Source organism: Osmerus eperlanus, chromosome 26, assembly GCF_963692335.1.
Source record: "Osmerus eperlanus chromosome 26, fOsmEpe2.1, whole genome shotgun sequence".
NCBI classification, from domain to species: Eukaryota; Metazoa; Chordata; class Actinopteri; order Osmeriformes; family Osmeridae; genus Osmerus; species Osmerus eperlanus.
This window is the reverse complement of record NC_085043.1, coordinates 3,512,183-3,537,391: the sequence shown is the minus strand read 5'-3', so window position 1 is coordinate 3,537,391 and position 25,209 is coordinate 3,512,183. Positions and strand designations below refer to the sequence as shown.

Below are 25,209 nucleotides of genomic sequence, written 5' to 3'. Positions count from 1 at the left end.
AGCACGAGGGTTAAGATGACATCAAAATAATAATTCATAGTGCAGGGTTGCCAATGTTGTCGTTGTCCCTGGTGAGTTTTTTATACTTAAATAATAAGATCATGCTACATCTAACCAGCGGATCATTTCTTGCAAGTGTGTCAAAGTGGTATTTTTACAGACTGTACCGTAGGCTTGAATAATAACCGAAGGCGTGAAGCTAGAGAGGATGCAATGGAAAATTTCCTACATAAGCTAGATCTACTGCTTCAATTGAAAACGGAGACCATCTTTTGATTAAAGACAAGTTCCTTAACCTCTGTTGTCAATATCGCCAATAAAAAGTAAATACTCTTCAGTTACGAAGCATTTGTTTGTAGCTAGGTAATGAATTATAGTTATTAGACCATATGTGACCTGGTTTCGCCGTTCTATTAGCAGCCATGATGACAGTAGCGTCACTAGAATGGCCATAACTAACAAAAGATCAAATATCGAATCTGTCCGCTGTTCTACATTGCCCACATAATTACGTATATTTCATTCCAAGAAACCATAGATATCCTTTATGTGTCTGTGCGGTCAGAAATACAACTCCTTTGGCAGTTTCAAAAACGTTCATGGTGCGTGTCTGTTTGGTTGCCACGGTGATGGCGCAGCTGTGATAGCTAGCGAGCTAGGCAGAGAGAAAAACGAACATTTACCTAGCATCCACACCTCAAACAAGTTAACCTAGACGCAAAACTATACGTCCAATCCAAAAAATAAGGATATTTTCCGAGACCCAAGACTGCCGAAACCAGAGATGTCCTTTATATGTCTGAAATACGACTCTACCGGCAGTTTCAAAATCTTGTTCTTTTTGCTTTCTCTGACGATTTTGTCACCAGATTTGCATTGGTCTCTATGGGGCGAGAGTTGGACTTTGTCTCGCTTTCGTGGGGCTCTGAACAAATGTGTACGTCTGTTGGATTCAACAGACAACTGTCTACGACCAGCACAAAATTAGTTATCTATTGATCCAAAAATGAAGCATGAAGAGCGAAAATTGTGGCAATGCTGGCAAACTAGAAATATTTTTTCAACGACATCCGAAGCTCCCCTCCACTCTAAGCGTTTCAGTCTGCACTCTAGGCTTTCACGTACACACCCATGTAAATCTCAGAAACGGCTTGAAAAAGTCATGAAACATAATCAGTGATATTGAAAAAAGTTGAATAGATATCAAAAAGCTGAGAACACACTCATTCATTTTGAAATATGTATGAAGGTAAGTGTTTTCCCCCTTATTGCAGCTACCCACGCCATCCTGTGTCTTCTCGTCAAATCCTCGACCTGCTTCCCTTCATGTTTTTTACACACAGGAAAGGCAAAAAAATGAGGTGTGAGACCCAGTTCAGCCTGGGTATTCATGTAGGGCAGCAACTATGTTGGCTCTGCGGTCAGTGACAAACACAACATGGTCCACTAGCAGAAGAGATGTGCAAAAAACTTGAGACTTGACTTGAACTTGCCCCTCAAAGACTTGAGACTTGACTTGGACTTGAGCTCAAAGACTTGAGGCTCGACTTGGACTTCCAAAAAATGACTTGTGAACATCTCTGACTAGCTTGTGGTGTCTATTCCAAACGCAAAGAGTTTCTGGAACAGCAGGTTCATGATGTTCTCTCCTGTTTTTGACACATCATTTTCGACAAACAACACCCTCGAAATGAGACCAAGTCATTGTTTGTGTAATGAATGGTGCTAGATATGAATGAAGTTAATATGCGTCTTGCATATATGTTATGAACGCCAGGGGTAAACCTTGCCTAGGGCCCCAAGTGTGCTAGGACCGGCACTGTATGAACCTATATCATAACCAGGGCTTGACATTATAAAAATTGCTCACCAGCCACTGTGGCTAGTGGTTTTCCAAAGTTACTAGCCACTCAGCAATTTCATTAGCCACAATTTTTGTTGAACTGTTTTTTCTTTGTCTCCTCTTCATTTTCGGTTTCATCACCAGTTTTTCTCTTTTGTGTTGGTGTTTGCATTCCGGATTTTCCTACACCTGTTATGTGCCGCCACATCCTTGCCTTGCAATGAGTTTATTATTTTAGACAGGGTCCTCAGGTTTGATCAAAAGCTTGGAGCGAGATTTAATGTAGGCCTATGTTTTGACAGGATATGAAACATTACAGAAATAATACATTTACATTTAGCAGGGCTCCAGACTAACTTGTTGCCTTGGTTGCACTGGTGCGCCTAACTTTTTTATTTAGGTGCACCAGCACAAAATTTAGGTGCACCCAAATTTTTCCTTGCGTCGCCACAATTTCAAGGTCACCTTTTTATCACGCTCCATATACATTCATATATATTATGTAAATGATCTTAAACAAGAATAAGGTTTAGGTAAATATAGGCCTATTTTTTATTTGAAGCACAATCATACTGTAGCCTATATATATATATATAAATATTTTAAGTGCTTCACTGAGCTACCAAACTAAAACATTTTAATCAAAATAAAACATTTCAAAATAGAAAGTGCTACTGTGTAAAAGTGCTTCCCTGAACTGAGACCTAACATTTCATGGCTCAAAGTCTTATAGCAGGTCCCACCTTGCTGTCGCATGCCCTTCAGATGGCCAACACCTGTAATTTGGCCTTCTTGCCCTATGGCCTTGGCTAAATCATCTTGCCACACTCTCCCTAGCATCAAAATCCTAGCTCCATGGGTTAGCTCTATGGCCCAGCTTCGTAACTCAGGGGTCCGCAATTCATTTTTACAAGGGGCCACATGAGAAACCTGAAATGTGTTGGAGGGCCTCATCAATTTGCTCACTATTCATTTTCTCCCATTGTAAAAAGCAGTAAAGTATATATTTTGATTAGCTGCTAGTGGTTATCAGAAGAATAAGGATATTCTGTAAATATTTATATAAATATTTTAGATTTTGGTGTAGGTCAAATAGGAAAGTGTTTCTACCTTTTCTTATTGGTGGCCAAGCCGCGAAGCGGCGAAGCCACTTAAGTGTTTCTACCTTTTCTTATTGGTGGCCAAGCCGCGAAGCGGCGAAGCCACTTAAGTGTTTCTACCTTTTCTTATTGGTGGCCAAGCCGCGAAGCGGCGAAGCCACTTAAGTGTTTCTACCTTTTCTTATTAGGGGCCAAGCAGCGAAGCTGCGAGGCACCTATTGTTATTGTTAGTATTATTATTATTATTATTATTATTAGGGGCCAAGCAGCGAAGCTGCGAGGCACCTATTGTTATTGTTAGTATTATTATTATTATTATTATTATTAGGGGCCAAGCAGCGAAGCTGCGAGGCACCTATTGTTATTGTTATTATTATTATTATTATTATTAAACAGGCCAAACAGGAAGGGAAGTCATATCTCAGCAGTTGTTTGAGGCAGTGAAACTAAATTTGGTACGCCGCCTCGGAACCTTATTCTGAGGATGTCCTCCAAAAATTGTGTCATGTGACTAAAAGGGGGCGTGGCCGGAAGCATAAACGCGTTTTGGCTAATAACGGTTGAAGTGTTTACCTTAATAAAGTAATATCTTTGTCTGTTGATGTCTTGTGAGATATAAAGCCTGACTATTAATAACTTTTCATAAAATTCGAATGGACGTGGCCGCCATTTTGGATTTCATGGAAAAGTGTAAAAACCTTTTGCACGCCCCAATTTTTGTCCAATGTTTACCAAATTTGGCAAAGATGATCTTTAGACCCAGTTTCACAAAAGCAATCATATGAATTTTCAATTTTCAAAAACGTTTGTTCGGTAGAGACGATCAAAAGCGGTGGCGAAGCCGCCAAACGAGGCGCAAGAGCATATCTCAGCAACCATTTGCGCGATTGTCACCAAACTTGGGTTCCATCGTTCCCATGAGGAGCAGAGGAGGCCTGCAGTGTTATACCAGAAAAATAACTTTGAACTATCAGTACTCTTGAACGCAAACATATATTTCAACCAAACTTGGTGTGTTGCATGAGTGCAACAGGTTGTTGTGACTTAATTGTTGCACAAGTGCTATGGAAGCCATGTCCTGCTCTGGACTGCTTGGCCCCTCCATTGCTGCTTGCAGCTATATTTATTATTATTATTATTATTATACTTCTTAAGACTGGGTGTCTATGGCAGGCCCTAAAAGCGCTTGGTCGAAAGTTGTGAAATTTGGCACACTCATTGGGGACAGTCCCCTGGTCCAATTCACAAAGTTTCATGTCCCATACTCGGGCACTCTAGCGCCACCAATGGGTCAAAGTTGGAGTTGTGTTTACACACGCAACTTTTAAACCGTATGACCCATTTTCAAAAATGAGGTACCATTGGATTCCCTGGATCAAGCCGAATTCAATGCACACCATGGCGTTAATTTCCGGTTTATAGATTTTCCGCTATTTCCGGTTTTATCAAAAACCTTTGAAAGCCTACTCCTCCTACAATCTTTGTCAAATCTTCTTCAAAATTACCAGATATGCTCTTCAGACCAAGCCGCACAAAATTAATGGTAGAGCATTTTGATACCCACAACCGTTTGTCCGTGACAGCCAATCAAAATCAGCAGAAAAGCCACCAAACAGGAAGTGAAGTCATATCTCAGCAGTTGTTTGAGGCAGTGAAACTAAATTTGGTAGGCCGCCTCGGAAACTTATTCTGAGGATGTCCTCCAAAGATTGTGTCATGTGACTAAAAGGGGGCGTGGCCGGAAGCATAAACGTGTTTTGGCTAATAACTGTTGAAGTGTTTACCTTAATAAAGTAATTTCTTTGTCTGTTGATGTCTTGTGAGATATCAAGCCTGACTATTAATAACTTTTCATAAAATTCGAACGGACGTGGCCGCCATTTTGGATTTCATGGAAAAGTATAAAAACCTTTTGCACGCCCCAATTTTTGTCCAATGTTTACCAAATTTGGCAAAGATGATCTTTAGACCCAGTTTCACAAAAACAATCAGAAGAATTTTCAATTTTCAAAAACGTTTGTTCGGTAGAGACGATCAAAAGCGGTGGCGAAGCCGCCAAACGAGGCGCAAGAGCATATCTCAGCAACCATTTGCGCGATTGTCACCAAACTTGGGTTCCATCGTTCCCATGAGGAGCAGAGGAGGCCTGCAGTGTTATACCAGAAAAATAACTTTGAACTATCAGTACTCTTGAACGCAAACATATATTTCAACCAAACTTGGTGTGTTGCATGAGTGCAACAGGTTGTTGTGACTTAATTGTTGCACAAGTGCTATGGAGGCCATGTCCTGCTCTGGACTGCTTGGCCCCTCCATTGCTGCTTGCAGCTATATTTAGGGTTCCTCCGGTAGGAGAACCCTATTGTTATTGGTGGTATTATTATTTTTTACCCATGGGAGTCAATGGCAGCCCCTAGACCAGTACCGTAAAAAGTTGTGAAATTTGGCATGTTGAAACTGCAGACCATTAGTAACTACCATACCAAACATGGGCCATGTGAGACAATAGGTGGCGCTACAGGCCACGCCCCAATATGTCAATTTTCAAATTGATGCCATTTGCAGGCCATAAGTCCCAAAATTCTGAAATTCATTACATATGCCTTATTTCTCATGAGGAATAAAAAAGCCTCAAGAAGCTATAACGGCCACCATATTGGATTTGTCTGTACAATAAAGATTAAGGAAACACGTTTTTTCCCTACTCCTCCTACATTTTTGGTCGAATTTTCTTCAAAATTGCCATAGATGATATCCAGACTGAGCCTCACAAAAGTTATCGTAGGGATTTCTGATTTTCAAAACCGTTTGTCCGGTAGAGCCAATCAAAATCTGCAACAAAGCAACCAAACAGGACGTTTGGTCAAATCTCAGCAAATCTTTGAGATATCAACACCAAACTTGGTATGTCACGTGGAAGACACTACAACATGTTACCATGTGCAAAGGCAACTTCATACCTCTAAAAATGATTGATATAAAGCAAATTGAATTTATTGCTAATGCTAAAATAATGCTTTACACATCCGCCGGCCAAAAACTGATACTCTGATTCAATCACTAGTTCATATGAAGACTCTTGAGAATGTTGAGTACACAAATCTGAGAAAAAGTTGACTGTAACATGAAAACTCGATTTTTAGTGAATATTTGAAACATGCATGCTTGGCTAATTTCTAGGGCTGTTTCCCCAAATCCTCTCTCCCTTTGCTCCTGTGCGCGCGTGCTCCACATTCTCTCACACACAAGGGGCCAGAGCCCCTTGACACACGCATGCTTTCTTGAAAATGTGTGCTGACCAAGCCCCCACCCTCGTTTTTTAGCCCCTGTTTCATTTCGCTTCCAATCGCAGCTCGCTGTTACGAATACAAATTATTTTTCGGCGGCCATTGTTGTTTCCCGTGTCCCGTGAAAGTCGTCTCCCGTGAAAGCCGTGTTGGAGGCAGCCACTTTCGGTAAGTCCTGGTTTTACACATTTTAAGCTAGAATTAATGATTGGGTTTGTGAAAGTACACTACTCTTGAATTATGGTGAAGGTTTAGCACTTTTAGACCTTATAGATCGTGATTCTGAAGTGACGGAAAACCAAACTCGAAAAGTAGCTACTGTAGCTCTAGCTTTTTTCCTCTGTGTTTTTAATTAGTGAGTCATTTTGCATCTCGGCGAATTGTTCATCAAAAAGGTCGAGGAGAGCAGCCTTTAGGAGAAAAAGCAATTCCCCACAGACCTGTCGGCTCATAATGGTGATTTTTGGCGTGAAAGTCTTTGTAATAAGCCTATGCGGCAGGGAGACTTTTTCAAGGCGAGCCTGTTTCATTCGTCATATGCCCTGAGAAAGCGACCTACGTTAGCCAGGCTAGTTTTGCCAATTTCGGTAAGTCAGGCTATTTAAAGGTCTCTTACAGTCAGAATCACTGTTTACAAGCAAAGGTCGAGCTGGTCTTTTGTCAGATGTGTATATATTGACCAGTTTAGAGGTAAATACTCTTGCCAGAGCCTGGAATCGAACCTGTGTTTTGAGTGACTGCATGGGTCTCCATGACGTCAACACATTTGGATTCAAGTTCAAGTAATGACACTGCATTTCACAGTCAAAACTGAAGTCTGTATCAAGTGTAGATGGGAAAAGCTTCAGTTTTCACAACTGACATGGACCCTTTCTTCACTTTGACAGGTCTGGAGGGTCATGCAGAGGCCTGCTCAACAGAGTTCAACAGAGGATGCAACAGACTCGAGGATGGTGAGATCCACACAGACCCCTTGCTGGACTACCCCTCTCTAGCTGGACAGCTTCTCTTCAGCCCTGACCCCAGAACAGCTTGATCCAGCTGGCCTGCCTGCCTGCCTGCCTGCAGGCCCTGCTTGCCCCTGCCTGCCAGCCCTCCAGAGACAGTCACCCCACAGACACAGTAGCTCTGCAGCCTGCTTTTTTGAGGACATTGATGAAAAAGGACAAGCCAGCATTACTTTGATGAAAGTCTAAATGTTTAATCCTTTCCATGTGCCAGTATGCCAAGCTGCTGACTTTGTGTCTTAAGTGATGAAACTAGTTCAAGTGATAGACTTTTGACCTGAATCCAATGATTATTCATCTGAATAAAAACCACTCAAGAGAAGTACTGCTTCTTGGAGCATTTGTGCTCCACATCAGTACATCTCACACATTTGCCTTTGTTTCCATGGGATTCATGGAATTGTTAGTTTCTGCTCCACCATTTCCACCCTAGTGTAATAATAAGTATAATTTAGGACAGCAATTACATTTTTGTGTTATCCTTCCGCATTACACACATTTAGTCAATGTTCTTAAACTCAACCGATTATTGTCATTTTACCATACTGTTCATATTGAACAGACATCAGTGTTTACTTGGAAAGATGACTGTATATTTCCACTTTTGATTTGTATTTCCATCGTAAGTTTGGTCTTTAATTTCATTTGGAAGTGGTATTAAAAGGTCTTACATTTAACTTGTTTATACCTGTAGACACCCTGTGAAGCCCCCACTGCAGAGACAGTTGGTGACAGAGAGGTGCAGACATTAAGTTAAACATGCCTTAAGAATAGAGTAACAAATAGAGACTAAATGTGTAAATGGCTGTTGAAACTGAGTTGGTGCATGTCAGTTTAGGCAAAGGTAACCTTTTAAACCTCTAGGTTTAAAACAAATTCAGATTTGATTGGAACTCTCTTTTATACATTTATAGTTGGATTTGACATTTAATTCATTTAGCAAGTTGTTTAACTCAAACAACCATAACACGGTACATATGGTATACAATGCTGCAGTCAGATTTGGCGAAATTGTTAGCTTGGATGTTATCTTTACATATAGATGGGGTCTTGTTGATGCGCACGCAGCTTCAAGGCAGAAAGACGCGTTCCATTTCACTTTTACTGTACCTACACCTTTAATGTTCCCGCCATCCCCCCATTTCTGAATAAAGTTCGACTGATCTGATTTTTTGATTTCTGTTGCTATGAAAACCAGTTTAGCCAAGCTAACTAACATTGTTTTTAGCTAGCTTGCATTACCATTCAATTGCTAACAAAACATTAGTAAAAATAGCTTGCTAATCGGGCAGAACTTGAACTCGGGCAGGAGACTCTGAGACCTCAGCGCACCACTAGCATCTCGTCATATCACGCAGTCGGAGCACAGCTAGATAATCAGCGTCAGCGCTCTTGGGTACCCAGCATGCAGTGCGGCATGTTAAAAAAACAACAGCTACGCAAGGGATTTCAGTTGTTGTGTTCGTTCAGTTAGATGTTTGTAATGTTATTGGCCGGGTTTCCCAGATTCGTTAAGAAGCTCTTAACGCTAAGAGCTTCTTAGGAGCGTTCTAAGAGCGTTCTAGAGCGTTCTTAGAACGCTCTTAAGAAGCTCTTAGCGTTAAGAGCTTCTTAACGAATATGGGAAACCCGGCCATTGTTTGTTAGTTAATATAATCTTGTTGGTCACCTTGAGTGTGCATGCTGTGTAGTTTAATGGGAACAGAGAGTCGGCCATTTTACTATCACAGGCTATACTTGCAAGGAGCTGAACGTGGGCTGTGCCCTAGACCAGACCAATTGCCTATGAGGCTAATCTTGATTCTGGATTGACTGAGATTCTGGAAAGAGATCTACTCAAGAAGAGAGTCAATATCTGTGGTTTTCAAGCCATCTTTGAGAAAGTTTGAAAACAATGTTGCGGTTAATATGTTTTGATTGTGGGAGGCAACTTTTGGACTACACCTAAACCTCATGCGGCCACCGCACCACCCGCACTGGCAAAGAGGGAAACAGCATGGATGGGGAAAGTGTGTGGGCAGAGCAAGCAGTAGTAGTACATAAACTACACACGTCCTTTACTAAAGTGTATTCTGACTTTCATAAAGTTATTGTTGTAATCAAAGCTTTTAAAGAATGGATCTCTGCATGATGGGCCTGACCAGAGCACAGGTGGCCTGACAGAACACGCTTCAAAGTTGTCACTTTCAAAAGGGTGGCATTTTAACCGTCAGTCCAAAATGTCTAAAAGTTGGTACGCATGCCTTATTGCCAATGGGGAACAAAGAAGTCTCAAGAACCCATAATGTCGGCAGCATGGATATTTCTCTACAGTGACAATTTGTGAAGAATTTCAAAAAATGACTTCAAATCAGCCATTGATCCAATTGTATTGAAATGTTGTGTACATGTATGAAATACATGTCTGTGTCATGTCAATTTTGTAATGGTTTGCAATGCTGAGGAGGAACCCGCCATTGCTGCCTGCAGCTATATTTAGGGTTCCTCCGGTAGGAGAACCCTATTGTTATTAGGGTTCCTCCGGTAGGAGAACCCTATTGTTATTGGTGGTATTATTATTATGTTTTACCCATGGGAGTCAATGGCAGCCCCTAGACCAGTACCGTAAAAAGTTGTGAAATTTGGCATGTTGAAACTGCAGACCATTAGTAACTACCATACCAAACATGGGCCATGTGAGACAATAGGTGGCGCTACAGGCCACGCCCCAATATGTCAATTTTCAAATTGATGCCATTTGCAGGCCATAAGTCCCAAAATTCTGAAATTCATTACATATGCCTTATTTCTCATGAGGAATAAAAAAGCCTCAAGAAGCTATAACGGCCGCCATATTGGATTTTTCTGTACAATAAAGATTAAGGAAACGCGTTTTTTCCCTACTCCTCCTACATTTTTGGTCGAATTTTCTTCAAAATTGCCATAGATGATATCCAGACTGAGCCTCACAAAAGTTATCGTAGGGATTTCTGATTTTCAAAACCGTTTGTCCGGTAGAGCCAATCAAAATCTGCAACAAAGCAACCAAACAGGACGTTTGGTCAAATCTCAGCAAATCTTTGAGATATCAACACCAAACTTGGTATGTCACGTGGAAGACACTACAACATGTTACCATGTGCAAAGGCAACTTCATACCTCTAAAAATGATTGATATAAAGCAAATTGAATTTATTGCTAATGCTAAAATAATGCTTTACACATCCGCCGGCCAAAAAACGATACTCTGATTCAATCACTAGTTCATATGAAGACTCTTGAGAATGTTGAGTACACAAATCTGAGAAAAAGTTGACTGTAACATGAAAACTCGATTTTTAGTGAATATTTGAAACATGCATGCTTGGCTAATTTCTAGGGCTGTTTCCCCAAATCCTCTCTCCCTTTGCTCCTGTGCGCGCGTGCTCCACATTCTCTCACACACAAGGGGCCAGAGCCCCTTGACACACGCGCGAGCTTGGTACACGCACAAGAAGACGACCATTTTATTTTATCGTTGGAGAACTCCTGCAGCCCTCAGAGATTTTCATTGTTACATTTGACAGTGAGTAATAAGATCCTACAATGGCAGTACAAAACATGTATTTTAGCGTTTGTATTCGTATGATAACTTGAAGACTTTTATACTGTCGTAAACAGGATAGCAGCTAATCTATCTAGGCTAGCTGAGCTAAGGATATCTCTTTGTACAGACAGTATTACAGGCTAGCAAGTCGTAAAATCTTTAACATTATACTTGCTTCTGTGAGACGCGTTTGAAATTTGTATACTGTGCGTAACTATGCGGTTGGGTTGTTCTATTTTTACATGTCATTGTTGATGTAATTTAAATTAGTACGGTGAGTTCCAAATGTGTCTTTCGATTAAACACTGCAGCGTGTATTACACAATGATCATTTGTGGTGCGGCGTTTATTCGAAGGCAACGTTTAATTAGTAAGACAGATTCAGTGAATTGTAGTTGCAGTGCGGCCATACACAAACAAATAGACAAGGAGGTCAGATAAATGCCGAGCAAGCTATAACCCTTAAGGCTAGTTTTTGCTTTTGTGGACGGCGTTTCAAATTTATGTACTGTACCTACCTACGGTTGGGTTATTCTATCTTTAGCTACATGTCATTGTTGATGTAATTTTGTTTGTTCGTTCCAAGTTTTTCTGACGGTCTTCACATTGTAAGTTATTCTTTTTGAAACTGTAGCTAGGTAGCCTAGTTTGCTGCACAGATAGAGCTACCTAGCATTAAACAAGTAGCAATGGTACCATGGTTGTTTTGCTTGCTAGCTTTGTTTGGGTTCTAGGTTTGATCGTTTAGGAGTTCCATTGAAAGCCTATAGAGCTACAATACGTTTGTAATCGGCATGTTGTACTATGCTGCACGATTTCCCATCTCTTGATAACATTTTATATTTGTATCAATTTTATACACTAAATTGCCAAAGTATTCGCTCGGTTGCCTTTACACGCTCATGAACGTGAGTGACATCTCATTCTTAAACCATAGGATATGATGTCGGACCACCCTTTGTAGCTATAATAGTTTCAACTCGTCTAGGAAGGCTTTCCACAAGGTTTAAGAGGTTTATGGAAATGTTTTACCATTCTTCCAGAAGTGCATTTGTGAGGTCCAACATTGATGTGGAACAAGAAGGTTTGGATCGCAGTCCCTGCTCTAATTCATCCCAAAGGTGTTGTATTGGGTTGAGGTCAGGACTGTGTGCAGGCCACTCAAGTTCGTCCACACCAATCTCGCTCATCCATGTGTTTATGGGCCTTGCTTTGTGCACTGTTGCATAGTCATGTTAGAACAGGAAGGGGCCATCTCCAAACTGTTCCCACAATGTTTGGAGCATGAAATTGTCAAAATGTTGGTGAATTATTGCATTTCAGGAAATTAACTTATGGGTAGGAAATATTTAATGGATTGGGCTCGGCGGGGTATTTTGTCATCCATCCATTCCTACTCCATGCTCTTGATTATGTAATTGACCTACAGGTACATCTTCTAGGCTATGTTTATTTGTTTTAATTTTCTAATGTGAGTCAGTGGCTTGGCAGTATTTTAACAGTAAGGTTTGGTTATTTGTGTTAAACTGTGATGATTCTTTTGATGAAACATGAATTTAAAGTAAAAACCATTTGCAAGATAAATTGTTCTCAATTGGTCTTAATTTGTATTTATAGTTGAGTCCGTTTCTCTGTTTACATTTTACAGACTTAAATTTGAATGTAGACAGTGTAAATTGAATAAAGGTAAATAATGGATGTCTAAATATTTTTTTTAAGTACAGAGATTGTTGTTTTGAGAATCCTAACCATTTCAATATTTTCTTAAAGGTCTGTATACTAGAACTGTTGAGTATGAAGTTATGATAATGTAAGACTATGAAATTGTTAAGCAGTAGTGTGGTATGTTACATTTCATAGTTTTTGATGGTTTTTCTATGTGTTTTTTAGATGCCATGTTCCAGCAAGAGATCCAGGGACCAAGGATCCACTGTTGAGGTTAGACTTCCTTGTGGGAAAAAATGCTAAACCAGTGTGTTTAAGTGATAAGATTAATTGAGAAAAATGAATGTGAATGAGCATTTTTAACAATGTCTTTGTTACGGACCCATGTTTAAAATGTCCTAATTCAGTCTGTATAGTTGTGGTTGTGTTTTTTCTTTTCTCCCTTCTTTCTTTCTATTCGCTGCATGCAGGTATGGTCTAGTCAGCGTTTGTTGGCGGTTGGCTATCAGTCTCCCTATCTCGTGATTGGCAATCAGCTGCGCACTTCCAATCAGCGGTTTAGTTGTCAACATAAAATTACCACACTGGTCAGAGATTGCTTTTTGCTTTGGAAAGTTGCTTGTTTAGAGAGTTGTCAAGTCAGAGAGACTTCTTGTTGAAATCATTGTAAATGTTGTTATTATTTTGTTAGAATGGTTTGCTTCATAGTGAACCCTTTTAATAGAGCAGTTAGTGGTGCAGCGTTTATTCGAGGGTGGCGTTCATTCAAGGGCAACGTTTAATTGGTAAGAGAGATTCAGTGAATTGTAGCTGCAGTGCAGCCATAGACAAACACAGAATAGACAAGGAAGTCAAACAAAAGCCCAGTGTAAAATGTATGCCGCGCGTGTCTCTACTTTGTGTACAAATCTGACGCAGCATGCCGTAACATTCTTACACTTTAGCTTTCAAACAGAAACCTGTGCAGAAAGCACTCACCACCAGCAACAGATTTATAGCACGCAAACTTGGTGTTGATGAAAAGCACATTCAGGGATGGTTAAGTCAGCTACCTCGCCATATTGTATACAATATGTATAACTATCTATAGGCCTGAATGCAATTGTCGCAATTGCATTATAATAATGTATAATTTTTTTCAAGCAATGTCTTAATTTAGAATTATATAATTGTATTCAGAATTATTACGTGACTTTATTTTGAAGGCCTTTTGGGACGCTCATGAGTGAGAGTCGACAACCTAACAGCAAGCGAAGCACAGACAATTTAAAGCTCTGATAAAAGTTCAAGTTTATTATCATATACTCATAAACAGCATTTATAAGTAATGAAATTCTTTGTGCTCAATGTCCGTTCAACTTGCAGAATAAAAAAATTAAATACTAAAGAATGGAGAAAAAGGGTAGAAAAAAATAAGAAAAATTGTAGTGCAAAAAGATATTTCAAGGACAGTTCAGCATCCTGATGGCATGTGTGAGAAAACTATCCCTGTATCTGCTGGTACAGGACCTTATACTCTTGTATCGCCTTCCAGAAGGCAGGAGGGAGAAAAGACTGTGGCAGGGATGACTAGGGTCAGAAATGATCCACTTGGCCTTTCTCCTGCACCGCTGGCTGTAAAGGTCCTGAATGGATGGTAATGCAGTCCTTGTAATACGCTGTGCAGATTTGACCACTCTTTGTAGTGTCTTCCTGTCCTGGGCAGTGCTGTTGCCAAACCATGTTGTAATGCCACCAGTCAGTATGCTCTCAATGGTGCACCGGTAAAAATTGGTCAGTATAGTGCAGTCCATGCCAAATTTCCACAGTCGCCGCTGAAAAAAGAGCCTCTGTTTCGCTGTCCTTGTAACCACACCAATATGGTGGTCCAGCTCAGATCCTCACTGATGTTGATACCAAAAAATCTGAAACTTTTGACTCTCCACAGCTGTGCCCGCGATGTGAATGGGTGCATGTTCTCCCTGCAGCCGCCTGTAGTCCACTATCAACTCCTTGGTTTTTGCTACATTAAGCAACAGGCTGTTATGCTGACACCAGGATGTCATTGTTGCCACCTCTGCTCTGTAGGCAGACTCATCACCATTCTTGATGCAGCCGATAATGGTGGTGTCATCAGCAAACATAATGATAGTGTTGGACCTTTTTGTGGCTGCACAACCATAGGTGAACAGAGAGTACAACAGTGGGCTTAACACACAACTCTGTGGGGCACCAGTGCTGAGTGTTAGACTGGTGGGGTGATGTTACCTAGCCGTACTGCCTGTGTCCTGTCCAGCTGCACATGGAAGGACTGATGTTCCGGTCCTGTAGTTTTATGATGAGCCTGGATGGTACTATGGTGTTGAAAACGGAGCTGAAGTCGATGAAGAGCATCCGCACGTATATGTTGTTCTGATCCAAGTGAAAGAGAGCAGTGTTCAAGGCCAAAGCTACAACATCATCTGTAGACCTGTTCGGCCTATATGCAAACTGGAGTGGGTCTAATGCAGGTGACAGGCAGCATGTAATGTGGTCTTTGACTAACGTCTCAAAGCATTTCATCACAACAGGGCAACAGGGCGGTAATCATTGAGACAGCTCACTGATGGTTTCTTAGAGACTGGGATGATGGTGGCCCCCTTGAACCTATTGGGGACGACAGACTGCGACAGGGAGAGGTTAAAGATGTCAGTGAACACCTCTGCCAGTTCAGGAGCACAGGCCTTGAGAACACAGCCAGGGATGTTGTCAGGTCCTGGAGCTTTATGCACATTCACTCTAAGTGATAAGTTTAAGGTTGTTATAGAGGTTGTTAGCAATCTAAGGAAACCTCTATTCCCTTGTGTAGGCTACAGCATGCAGCCAACAAAGTATGTTGTTTTGTGTCTGTATTTGACTTTGGTGAATGTTATTTACATGCTGCGCATGTCATTGCATGTTCATATTAAGCTAATGTGGTCTTTATTTTCTCATTACAGCGTGAGTTTAGTTTTAACGGTGGATTTGGAGAAAAAGCTTCAAATAAATCTGTAGCAAGAAAGACACTTGTGCCTGCCAGTGTTTCATGGGATAATAGTATGCTACACTTGTAAATTACTTGTGTAATAAATACTGTGTTTTAATTTAACCAATTAAATAACCGTTTTCTGATTTTTGTGGGGAGGCGTTTAATCGAAGGTGCCATTTATTACACAATGTTCATTTTTGGTGCAGCGTTTATTCAAGGTCAACGTTTAATCAAAGAAAAACTGTAGTTTTCTTCCCAGCATGGGAAGGCCAAAGGATGTTTACAATTGTAGTAGGCCATTGATATGTTTTAAAAGTTCAGGGATGTAATTTGTTGGATAAGAAGCCCCCATCCCCCACTCCAGAGACAATTGATGACAGAGAGGTGCTGACATTAAGTTAAACATAGTCATGCGTTAAAGAGTAAAAAATAGAGACAAAATGTGTACATGGATGTTGAAACTCAGTGCTCTGAGTTTGTGCATGTCAGTTTAGACAAACGTAGCCTTTTAAACCTCTAGGTTTAATTCTCTCTTTTATACATTTAAAGTTGGATTTGACATTTAACAGACATTTAATCATTTAGCAAGTTGTTTGACTCAAAAACCATAACGAAGTACATATGGTGTAAAAAATCTGCAGTCAAATTTGGAGAAATTGCTAGCTTGGATGTTATCTTTACATATAGATGGGTTGGTGGTTACAAACAATGAGGATGCGCACGCAGCTTCAAGGCAGAACAATGCCTACCATTTCACCTCTAGTTTATATGTTCCCACCCCCCCCCCCCTTCTGAATAAAGTTAGATTGATCTGATTTGTTGATATCTGTTGCTATGAAAACCATTTTAGCCAAGCTAACTAACATTGTTTTTAGCTAGCTGACATTACCATTCAATCACTAACAAAACACGAATAGAAATACTTTGCTAACAGTCCTCAGTCCCCCCCTACTGTTGGTCACCCTGATTGTGCATGTTGTGTAGTTTAATGGGATCAGAGAGTCTGACCATGACAAAGTATTGTTAAGCTGCTGTACCATCACAAGGTACACTTGCTAACAGCTGGACATTAGCTATACCTTGGTCCAGTTCCCTACATGACTCTTGACAGTTGTTTGACTGAGACTCTAGAGAGAGCTCAATTCAGGTAGAGTTCTAATAGCCATGGTCTTCTAACCAGTTTCAGTTTTGAAGACAGTGTGACTGTGTATGGTATGTTTTTTGGGCTACTTCTAATGGCATGACCTGCGCTGGGATAGAGGGAAACAGCATGGATGGGGAAAGTGTGTGGGCAGAGCAAGCAGTAGTAGTACATAACCTACACACTTCCTTTAGTGAAGTGTATCCTCACTTTCATAAAGTTATTGTTGTAATCAAAGCTTTTAAAGAATGGATCTCTGCATGATGGGCCTGACCAGAGCACAGGTGGCCTGACACAACACGCTTCAAAGTTGTCACTTTCAAAAGGGTGGCATTTTAACCCTGTCAGTCCAACATGTCTAAAAGTTGGTACGCATGCCTTATTGCCAATGGGGAACAAATAAGTCTCAAGAACCCATAATGTCGGCAGCATGGATATTTCTCTACAGTGACAATTTGTGAAGAATTTCAAAAAATGACTTCAAATCAGCCATTGATCCAATTGTCTTGAAATGTTGTGTACATGTATGAAATACATGTCTGTGTCATGTCAATTTTGTAATGGTTTGCAATGCTGAGGAGGAACCCGCCATTGCTGCCTGCAGCTATATTTGTTATTACATTTCTTCTGCCATTGGAGTCTATGGCAGCCCCTAGAACCGTATGGTAAAAAGTTGTGAATTTTGGCACACTCATTAAGCACAGTCCCCTCTTTATATTCACCAAGTTTCATGTCTCCCATTGAAGCATTCTAGCGCCACCAACTGGTCAAAGTTGGACTTGTGTTTACACACGTAACTTTTGAACCGTATGACCGATTTTCAAAAATGAGGTACCATTGGATTCCCTGGGTCAAGACGAGTTCAACACACTCTATGTCGTCAATTTCCGGTTATATAAATTTTCCGCCATTTCCGGTTTTATCGAAAACCTTTGAAAGCCTACTCCTCCTACAATTTTTCTTTAATCTTCCCCAGAATTGGCACACATCATCGTCAGAGCAACCCTCACAGAAGTTATCCAAAGATTTTTGATTTTCAAAACCGTTTGTCCGGTACAGCCAATCAAAATCGGCAGCAAAGACACCAAACAGGAAGTTGGGTCATATCTCAGCCAATCCTTGAGAAATCAACACCAAACTTGGTATGATAACTCGGAACCCTCATCTGAGGATGTCCAAACAATTTGGTGTCATGTGATAACTGGGCGTGGCCGCAGGATGCAAAAATGTGTTTTGGCCAATAACTGTTGATTCGTTTGCCTTTATTAAGTGATTCCTTTGTCTCATGATATCTTGGGACATCCCGTGTGTGACACATGATAACTTGTGATAACAGCCGAATTGATGCGGCCGCCATTTTGAATTACTGAAAAAACGTTTTTTCTGTACTCCTCCTACAAATGTTTTCCAATCTTCACCAAATTTGGCAGAGATCATCTTCAGACCAAGCCTCACAAAAGCTATCATATGTTTTTTGGATTTTCAAAACCGTTTGCCCGGTACGGCCAATCAAAATGTGCCGTTAAGCCAGCAAACAGGAAGTTGGGTCGTATCTCAGCAAATCTTTGATGGATTCACACCAAATTTGTTGCGTGTACTCGTAACCCTCTTCTGAGGATGTACAACATGTTTTATGGGTCATTCGACTGCTTGGCCACCTCATTGCTGCTTGCAGCTATATTTTTATTTGTAACCAGTTAATCTTCACAAACACTGAAAAGTTGTTTTGCAGTATGTTAAAGATGTGGAATTGATCAACTTTATACAAAAAGCAATACGTTTTTTCAGTTCATTTTGTTCTTTGAGAGAAATCCAGTGGGCTTGAACAAGTGCATCGAAATCTGTCTGAACGCGATGGACAGCTGACAGGTAATGATCAGGGTCTGCAGTTCAACTAGCAAACCATCAGCCCGCGCCCACTGAATCAGTCAAGTTCTTATTATGTCCGCGTTAGTTTTTTTTTTCTCACAGCTTTCACTTTGACCTCAGTAAACAGATACTTAGAAGTCCATGTCTTGTTAAAAGTTAATCAGTGGCAAAGTTTTTCATTTTCGAGGGCTAACCAACAGCTAACTCTCCTGTCGGTGAGGTTGCGCAAGCGCACATATGTAAATCGCCTGATCACTGTAGTCTTTCAGGACTACATATTCACTACCGCTCAACACATTTATTTATTTTAAATTTTTGATTTACCTCATGCGGGCCGGATTGAGACAGCTTGTGGCCGGTTATGGCCCGCGGGCCATACAATGCCCAGGTCTGCTAAACTGACTCTCTGGTGCTCAGGTCGTAATTTCAATCACACAGCACGGAGCTACAGGAATATCTGGACCACAGCCAATCAGAGGCAAAGACCCGCCCCATCTCTGTCTCTGATTGGTTTAGACCACGATATGATCCAACCATGAGTGTCAGTTCCGTTTTAGGATAACAAACGCTTCGTTTGTGGAGAGACAGCGGATGCGAGGAGGTTAGGTGCACCGGTGCGACCTAGGAAAAAATTTAGTCGCACCCGTACACATTTTGGTCGCATAGTGCGACGCAACCAAAATGTGTACGGGTGCGACTAAATTTTTTCCTAGGTCGCACCGGTGCACCTAACCTCCTCGCATCCGCTGTCTCTCCACAAACGAAGCGTCCAAATTGGTCGCACTAGGTTAGACTAGGCTAGGTTCTTAGCAGACGTTCTTATCCAGAGCGACTTACAGTAAGTACAGGGACATTCCCCCAAGGCAAGTAAGGTGAAGTGCCTTGCCCAAGGACACAACATCATTTGGCACAGCCGGGAATCGAACTGGCAACCTTATGATTACTAGCCCGATTCCCTAACCGCTCAGCCACCTGACTCCTAAGTGATATTCAGATATCCAGAACACTCTGGATATCACTAACTAGAAAGGTTATTAATACAGTATAATTTGAAATAAAATGAAGAAAGACATCTTCAGTCCTTCCCATACCCTCTAACATTTCCCTTAGTTTCAGATAACGGAGGCCTAAGCCAGCCAAACTGAGCCAAGGCTTCTGGTTGCAAAGCAGTTGTATAGTTTTTGACTGCATCAATAATAATTCAGCCAAAAATGGGCTGTATTACCAAATGTTCTAGCCTCTCTGGAGTAAATATAAGAAATGTTAGACAAGCTTTCTTCCAATTTACCTTCTCCGTCACGTGTGTTCGCGCGTCTATTGCTTACCTAGTAACGAACGTACGATGGCCGAGACTGTTCAGTGTGTTTGCGCATCTATGTTGCCTAGTAACGAACGCACGGCAAAGAACTCCATACTCTTTGACACAGGGGAAAACGATACGTGCTGGCGGCAGGAAACTTCACTGTGTGCTTGCGCCTAGTCCATTAATGTATACAACGTTAGCAGGACTATTGGTTGGCGTTGCCTTTTCAGCGTGAGAAATACAAGGTGTGGCGTGTTAACTGGTTGAAATGCGTGTGTCTCACGGTCAATGCGCGTGAGGCTTGAGAAACCCTGTTTTAGATGTGTTTTGAGAAGACTACAATGAAAAATATATAGAGAGAGATATATAAAATTCCACATGACAAAATGTTTATTGAATTCTATGAAGTTCACTACAGGCAAGCGCAATTCGTATGTTATGACATTAGCAGCAACAATAGCCTAATTGTAATGGTAAAATGAAGTAGTCTGTTTTGTAAAGTTGATACACAAATGCATTTCTGAAATATTACGAGGTATAAATGAGTCAAGAGAGTTACAATAAATGAGTAAATAAGAATTCTACAACATCTTAGAAAGCTAAAGGAGGCCTATTCCTGAAGTGGTGAGCTGTGTTAGCATTGGAATGCTTGGAATGTTGACGGTAACTTGACTTGAGTAGACTATATGTGTGGCGGCCTGTGGAAACCCTTCACAGGTTGAACATTTCTGTGTATTATAGATATTTGGAAACTACAAACTCTCCTGAATGCAAAATATTGCTTTCCACAAAGAGTTAACAGAGCTGCAGTCCGCTCCAAAAAGACAAGTGCTATAGGACTAAACTAGAAGAATGTTGCATCAATGTAGGTTATCCTATAGCCTCGCTCAAACAAAGTATTGATGATTCTGTGCACCGTGATGTGACAGCTCCGACGGTGATATGCTAGCTTCAGCAACTTTCACCCCTGCCACAAGGGCCAGGGGCAGACGTGTCGAGAAATGGGAAGACAATAACATAACTGAAGTAAGCGACTAGCCTTACACTTCATATAATATATAATAAAATAAAGTATGAAAACATCTCAAGAATTAACCTATTAATCAAGAATAAACAATTTACAACTGTGTTGATCAAATTGTGTATATAGAGCTTCGCCATTTCATCTGTTATTATAAAGTGTGACCTTTACAATTTAATGTCCTATACCCACTACTTCAGAAGTTATTAGCTACCTATGAATTTAAAAACTGATTTTGATTCGCTACAGCACAGATTACTTCATGTTCTATTAAAATTACAGTCCACAATTCTACTATAATTTATTGCTAGTATTTTTGTACAAGCATTCATGGTGTATCTGTTCCAGCAGATGCTTCAGGTGTTTATCAGTAGAAGTTCTTCAAGTGAATCTGGAATTCTGCTTGTGCTTTATTTCTTTCTTTCCTTCATTACCGTCAGTGTACATGTTGTCCCTGTTGGCCTGTATGACAAAAGACATTAAAGTGAAAAATTAGGTGTGAGACCCAGTTCAGTCAAACAATATTAATTTACACAAGAACACTACTTATTGCGACTAAATGTTTATTTACGCATCCATTTACCAGATGCTAACAGATCATTGCACTGGCTCACCAAAGCAGGTGGATGGCCTTTGTTGACTGTGTGAAGGATATTGTTGACCCACAGTATAAAATGTCACTTTCCACTAACCAAAAACACTTACCATTAATCTACGCTGGGCTCAGTCTATGGAGTATACATGAAACAGAAGGTGAGAAAGCATGAAAGAGTTTATTTTTGTGTGGCAAATCTAGAACTTGGAAAAGTATATTTTCTGAAGATGTACTGTATGTGCTGTCAAAAAGTGAAGTTAATAAATATATGTTGTCACAAAGAAAGTTGTACAGTTAAATGTGACTTCAGGCATATCTTGCAAACTCCGTCAGAGGTATCGGGCAAATCGTCCCGCACTGGGTTCGAACTTACCACCTCTGGCTTCCCAAGCGCCACCACTACCAACTACGCCAACGAAAAGCTAGCTATTCGTTGATGCGGGTGGCCTGTTACATACCTGAGGAGTGAGTTTCACCGATACACATCGGCTACATTCACCCCTCAAACTCACTCCGGCCGGTTAGCTGATGCTAACCTAGCGATCCGGTTCACGGCACCAGTGTAACAGACGTGGTCTTGCAAGCTCCGTCAGAGGTATTGGGCAAATCGTCCCGCACTGGGTTCGAACTTACCACCTCTGGCTTCCCAAGCGCCACCACTACCAACTACGCCAACGAAAAGCTATCTATTCGTTGATGCGGGTGGCCTGTTACATACCTGAGGAGTGAGTTTCACCGATACACATCGGCTACACATAGACATTTTTCCACTAATAATAATGTCAATGTTCGCATGTCAGACTAAACAAAATAAATTGGTTGTTATACACAAAAATGAGTATTCAAGATTAAAATAGTACTTCCATATTAGTTATGATAGATTAAGAGGAATTTCCACTAGTGGATAAAGGGTTTTCTTTTTTTTCTGTCATCTGGGGATTTAATATCTTGACAATGGAAGGTTTATTTGTGGAGGGAGCTGGGGTCTGAATTGTTATTTATCATCATCCCTAAGGGGTTTGAACTGGATTCCAGTCACTTTAAACCAGGCCCCAGATGGGAATATGCATGTGTACTGATTTAGCTACAGGTCCAAGTCTTATCTTTGATATACTGTAGAACAGTGATTCCCAACCTGTGAGAAATGCAGGTGGGCCGCCAAACCATTGAAAACGAAAATATGAAAAATGAATAAATATTGAAATATTTATATATACTGTTGATTGAATGGTTATAAACATTCTTGTACCTTTTAAAATGACATTTTGCCTTTTATTCAACATGACCGAAAAATGAAAGTGCAAAGCCGCAAAGTGAAAAGGGTTGGGAATGGCTGTTGTAGAAACTTGTCAGTGGCAATGCTTTTACTGACTTTTATGCTATGTTACATTGACTGGGAAACATCCATTTGAATACTGTCTCAATGGGGAACTAAAGGTTGCTGAGGCAAAAATTGATTTGAACTGCTCGTTCATTGGTGCGGATCCTGAAATGTAGTGCTAGAGGTTAGAGGTATTGTCACTCATTGACGATGGGCATTGGTCATTACAGGCTTTGCCTTAGCCATTTCTCATCAATAATCATTCATTGTTCACATTTGGTCAATTGAGAAGTTTATTGAGATACCTGACAAATTATGAGTATTTCAACAACCATGTAAGGTCAAATATAGGAGTTGATGGGGTGTGGACAACAAACTTGATCACAAGTTAAATGGAATCTATGAATACAAACGTAACAGTCACGTACGCAGTCCTCATAAATCTGAGAAAAACTTTGCCTACTGAGTTTTCCAGTTTTGCACGCATACTTTTGCAGATTCATTTACACAGTTTGATACATTTGACCTCTGAATTGGCTGACATTGACTCCTTCCAAGTGTTTCCTGGGAGTAAGAAGTCCAACTTTCATCTGAGTAGGGGTTTCACCGAATGGTTGACTAGTTGATTATCAAAACACTTAGGAAACTATGGAAGCCCATTGAGGTTTATATTCAAATGATAATGCAGTTTCAGAAATACATGATCATTTTCAATGTAAGTGTTATTTGAGACAATATTCGAATGAAAATGCAATAATCCAAATGCTACATATATTCAAATGTTAATGCAAATGGGAAAATTAAAATGCAATATAAACAATGTAACCACATTTTCCATTTGTGCAAGTGTAGCGGTTGTTAGTACTCATCGTGCGTTGTGTCTGATGTCACCATTGTATGCAACAGACGTGGTCTTGCAAGCTCTGTCAGGCTTTTCCGGATCGTGTTCATCCATAACCGTGAATCGAACCCGCCATCTCTGACTTCTCAAGCGCCACCACTACCAGCTAAGCCAACAAAAAGCTAGCTCTTCGTTGACGCGGGTGGCCTGCTACATACCTGAGGAGTGAGTTTCACGGGGTGTTGGTCAGAGACAGAGGATGCCAGAGGCAGGCTAAATACACATAAATAAGTCCCTTAGTTATAAAGCTCGAAATCGCCGGTGTGCCCTTTTGTGCCTCCGCAGCGCGACTGTGCCATTGTGACTTATTGTGCTGCATTATGTCATTTTTCCCACCATGTGCGATACTAAAATCAGTGTGACACACTTTACAAAAGGCGTGGGAATTGTCGATGCGGCTTGGAGATGAGAAATTAAATGCCTCCGTCCATATTGTTACATTTGCAGCCATATTTTTGTTTCTTCGCCGTAGCACCACCTGAGACTTTTAATGCCATTTATTCCACTGATTCTTGGTTTCTATGGCAGGGGACTCACGCCTCCGGTCAGGCTGTCCCATGAAGATTTATACCTCCAGTTCATGGACATTTGCGAGGAGGAGCCAGCGGATCCTGTCCCCCCCAAAGCTCCGGGGAAGAGCAAGCGGGGTTCCGCTGCGGTTGCTAGTGTGGCCAAGAAGCCCAGGCGGGGGTCCGCAGCCGGCTCTGTCGAGCAACAGCCTGATCCTGTGCTGGCGGCTTTGATCGATATGCGGGGTGTGCCCGCTGCCATGGATGCCCGCATTCAGCACCTCGAGGGAGCCGGGGCCTTGGTCGCCGCGCCTGTGGGCGTGATTGCTGCGCAGGAGGTTCGGCCCTCATACACCCTGGCCAGCGCGGTGCCCGCCGTAGCCTCTGGGGCCTCCTTTCTGCCTCCGTCGGCTGCTGTTCCGGCGAGTCTCCGCGAGCTGATATTGTCAGGTAAAGATGTGAACCTCGTGAAAGTCCTGCTGTGTGGGCCTGAATCGGTCGAAAGCCGTTTGGTGGAGTGTGGGAACGTGGCTGTGTTTCGTCTAACCAAGACTCTGACGATGTCCGAATTCGTCGTGGCTTTTGGGGTTTTCCGTGACATCATGTGCGATGGATTCCCCGAGAGGCGCGTTGAACTAGACACGTATCTGGCCATCATTGCTGACCTATTGCTCTCCTATGGGGGAGCTTTGTTCCACGAATACCACAAAAGTTTTTCTGCTAAGGCTGCCCTGTACATCCAGCGGTTCAATCTGCGTCTGGACTGGTCTGTGTTGGATCTGGAGCTGGTTAGCCGCACATTCACTGGGCTTCGTCCTCTATCATGTGTGGTGTGAAGGTCATTCTCCCATCCTACTGGGCTTTGCCCTCTCATGGTGACTTCTAAAGTGGGGGATCCTTCCCGTGATGTGAAACCTGGTAACAGTGGCACGGAGCGCCGCTTGTTCAAACGCCAGGTGCCTACTGCGGGTTCCGCTCCTCCTGTATGCATGTATTTCAATGCATAGGGGTCTTGTACCTATCCTAATTGTCGATTTCTACATGTCTGCAGTCAGTGCTCGGACAGCCATCCGAGGTCAACCTGCCCGCGTCGGTT

The 25,209-nt window shown here is 41.5% G+C and overlaps 1 protein-coding gene and 1 long non-coding RNA gene across 3 annotated transcripts in view; one reads left to right on the top strand and one right to left on the bottom strand.

Annotated features, from left to right (window-relative positions):
• Positions 1 to 25,209, top strand: part of LOC134012989 (uncharacterized) — a 354,410-nt gene that overhangs the window by 312,007 nt on the left and 17,194 nt on the right. The window lies entirely within an intron of this gene.
• reep6 (receptor accessory protein 6) overlaps positions 20,143 to 25,209 on the bottom strand; it is a 95,721-nt gene continuing 90,654 nt past the window's right edge. The window contains exons 6-7 of one of the 2 annotated variants that reach the window (XM_062452703.1): positions 21,493 to 21,515; positions 20,143 to 21,249 (exon numbers count right to left, since the gene is read on the bottom strand). In XM_062452703.1, coding sequence (XP_062308687.1) covers positions 21,495 to 21,515 — 21 coding nt within the window. In that variant the 3' untranslated portion in view covers positions 20,143 to 21,249; positions 21,493 to 21,494. The remainder of the gene's footprint in view (positions 21,250 to 21,492; positions 21,516 to 25,209) is intronic. The other variant, XM_062452702.1, reaches the window with a different exon arrangement.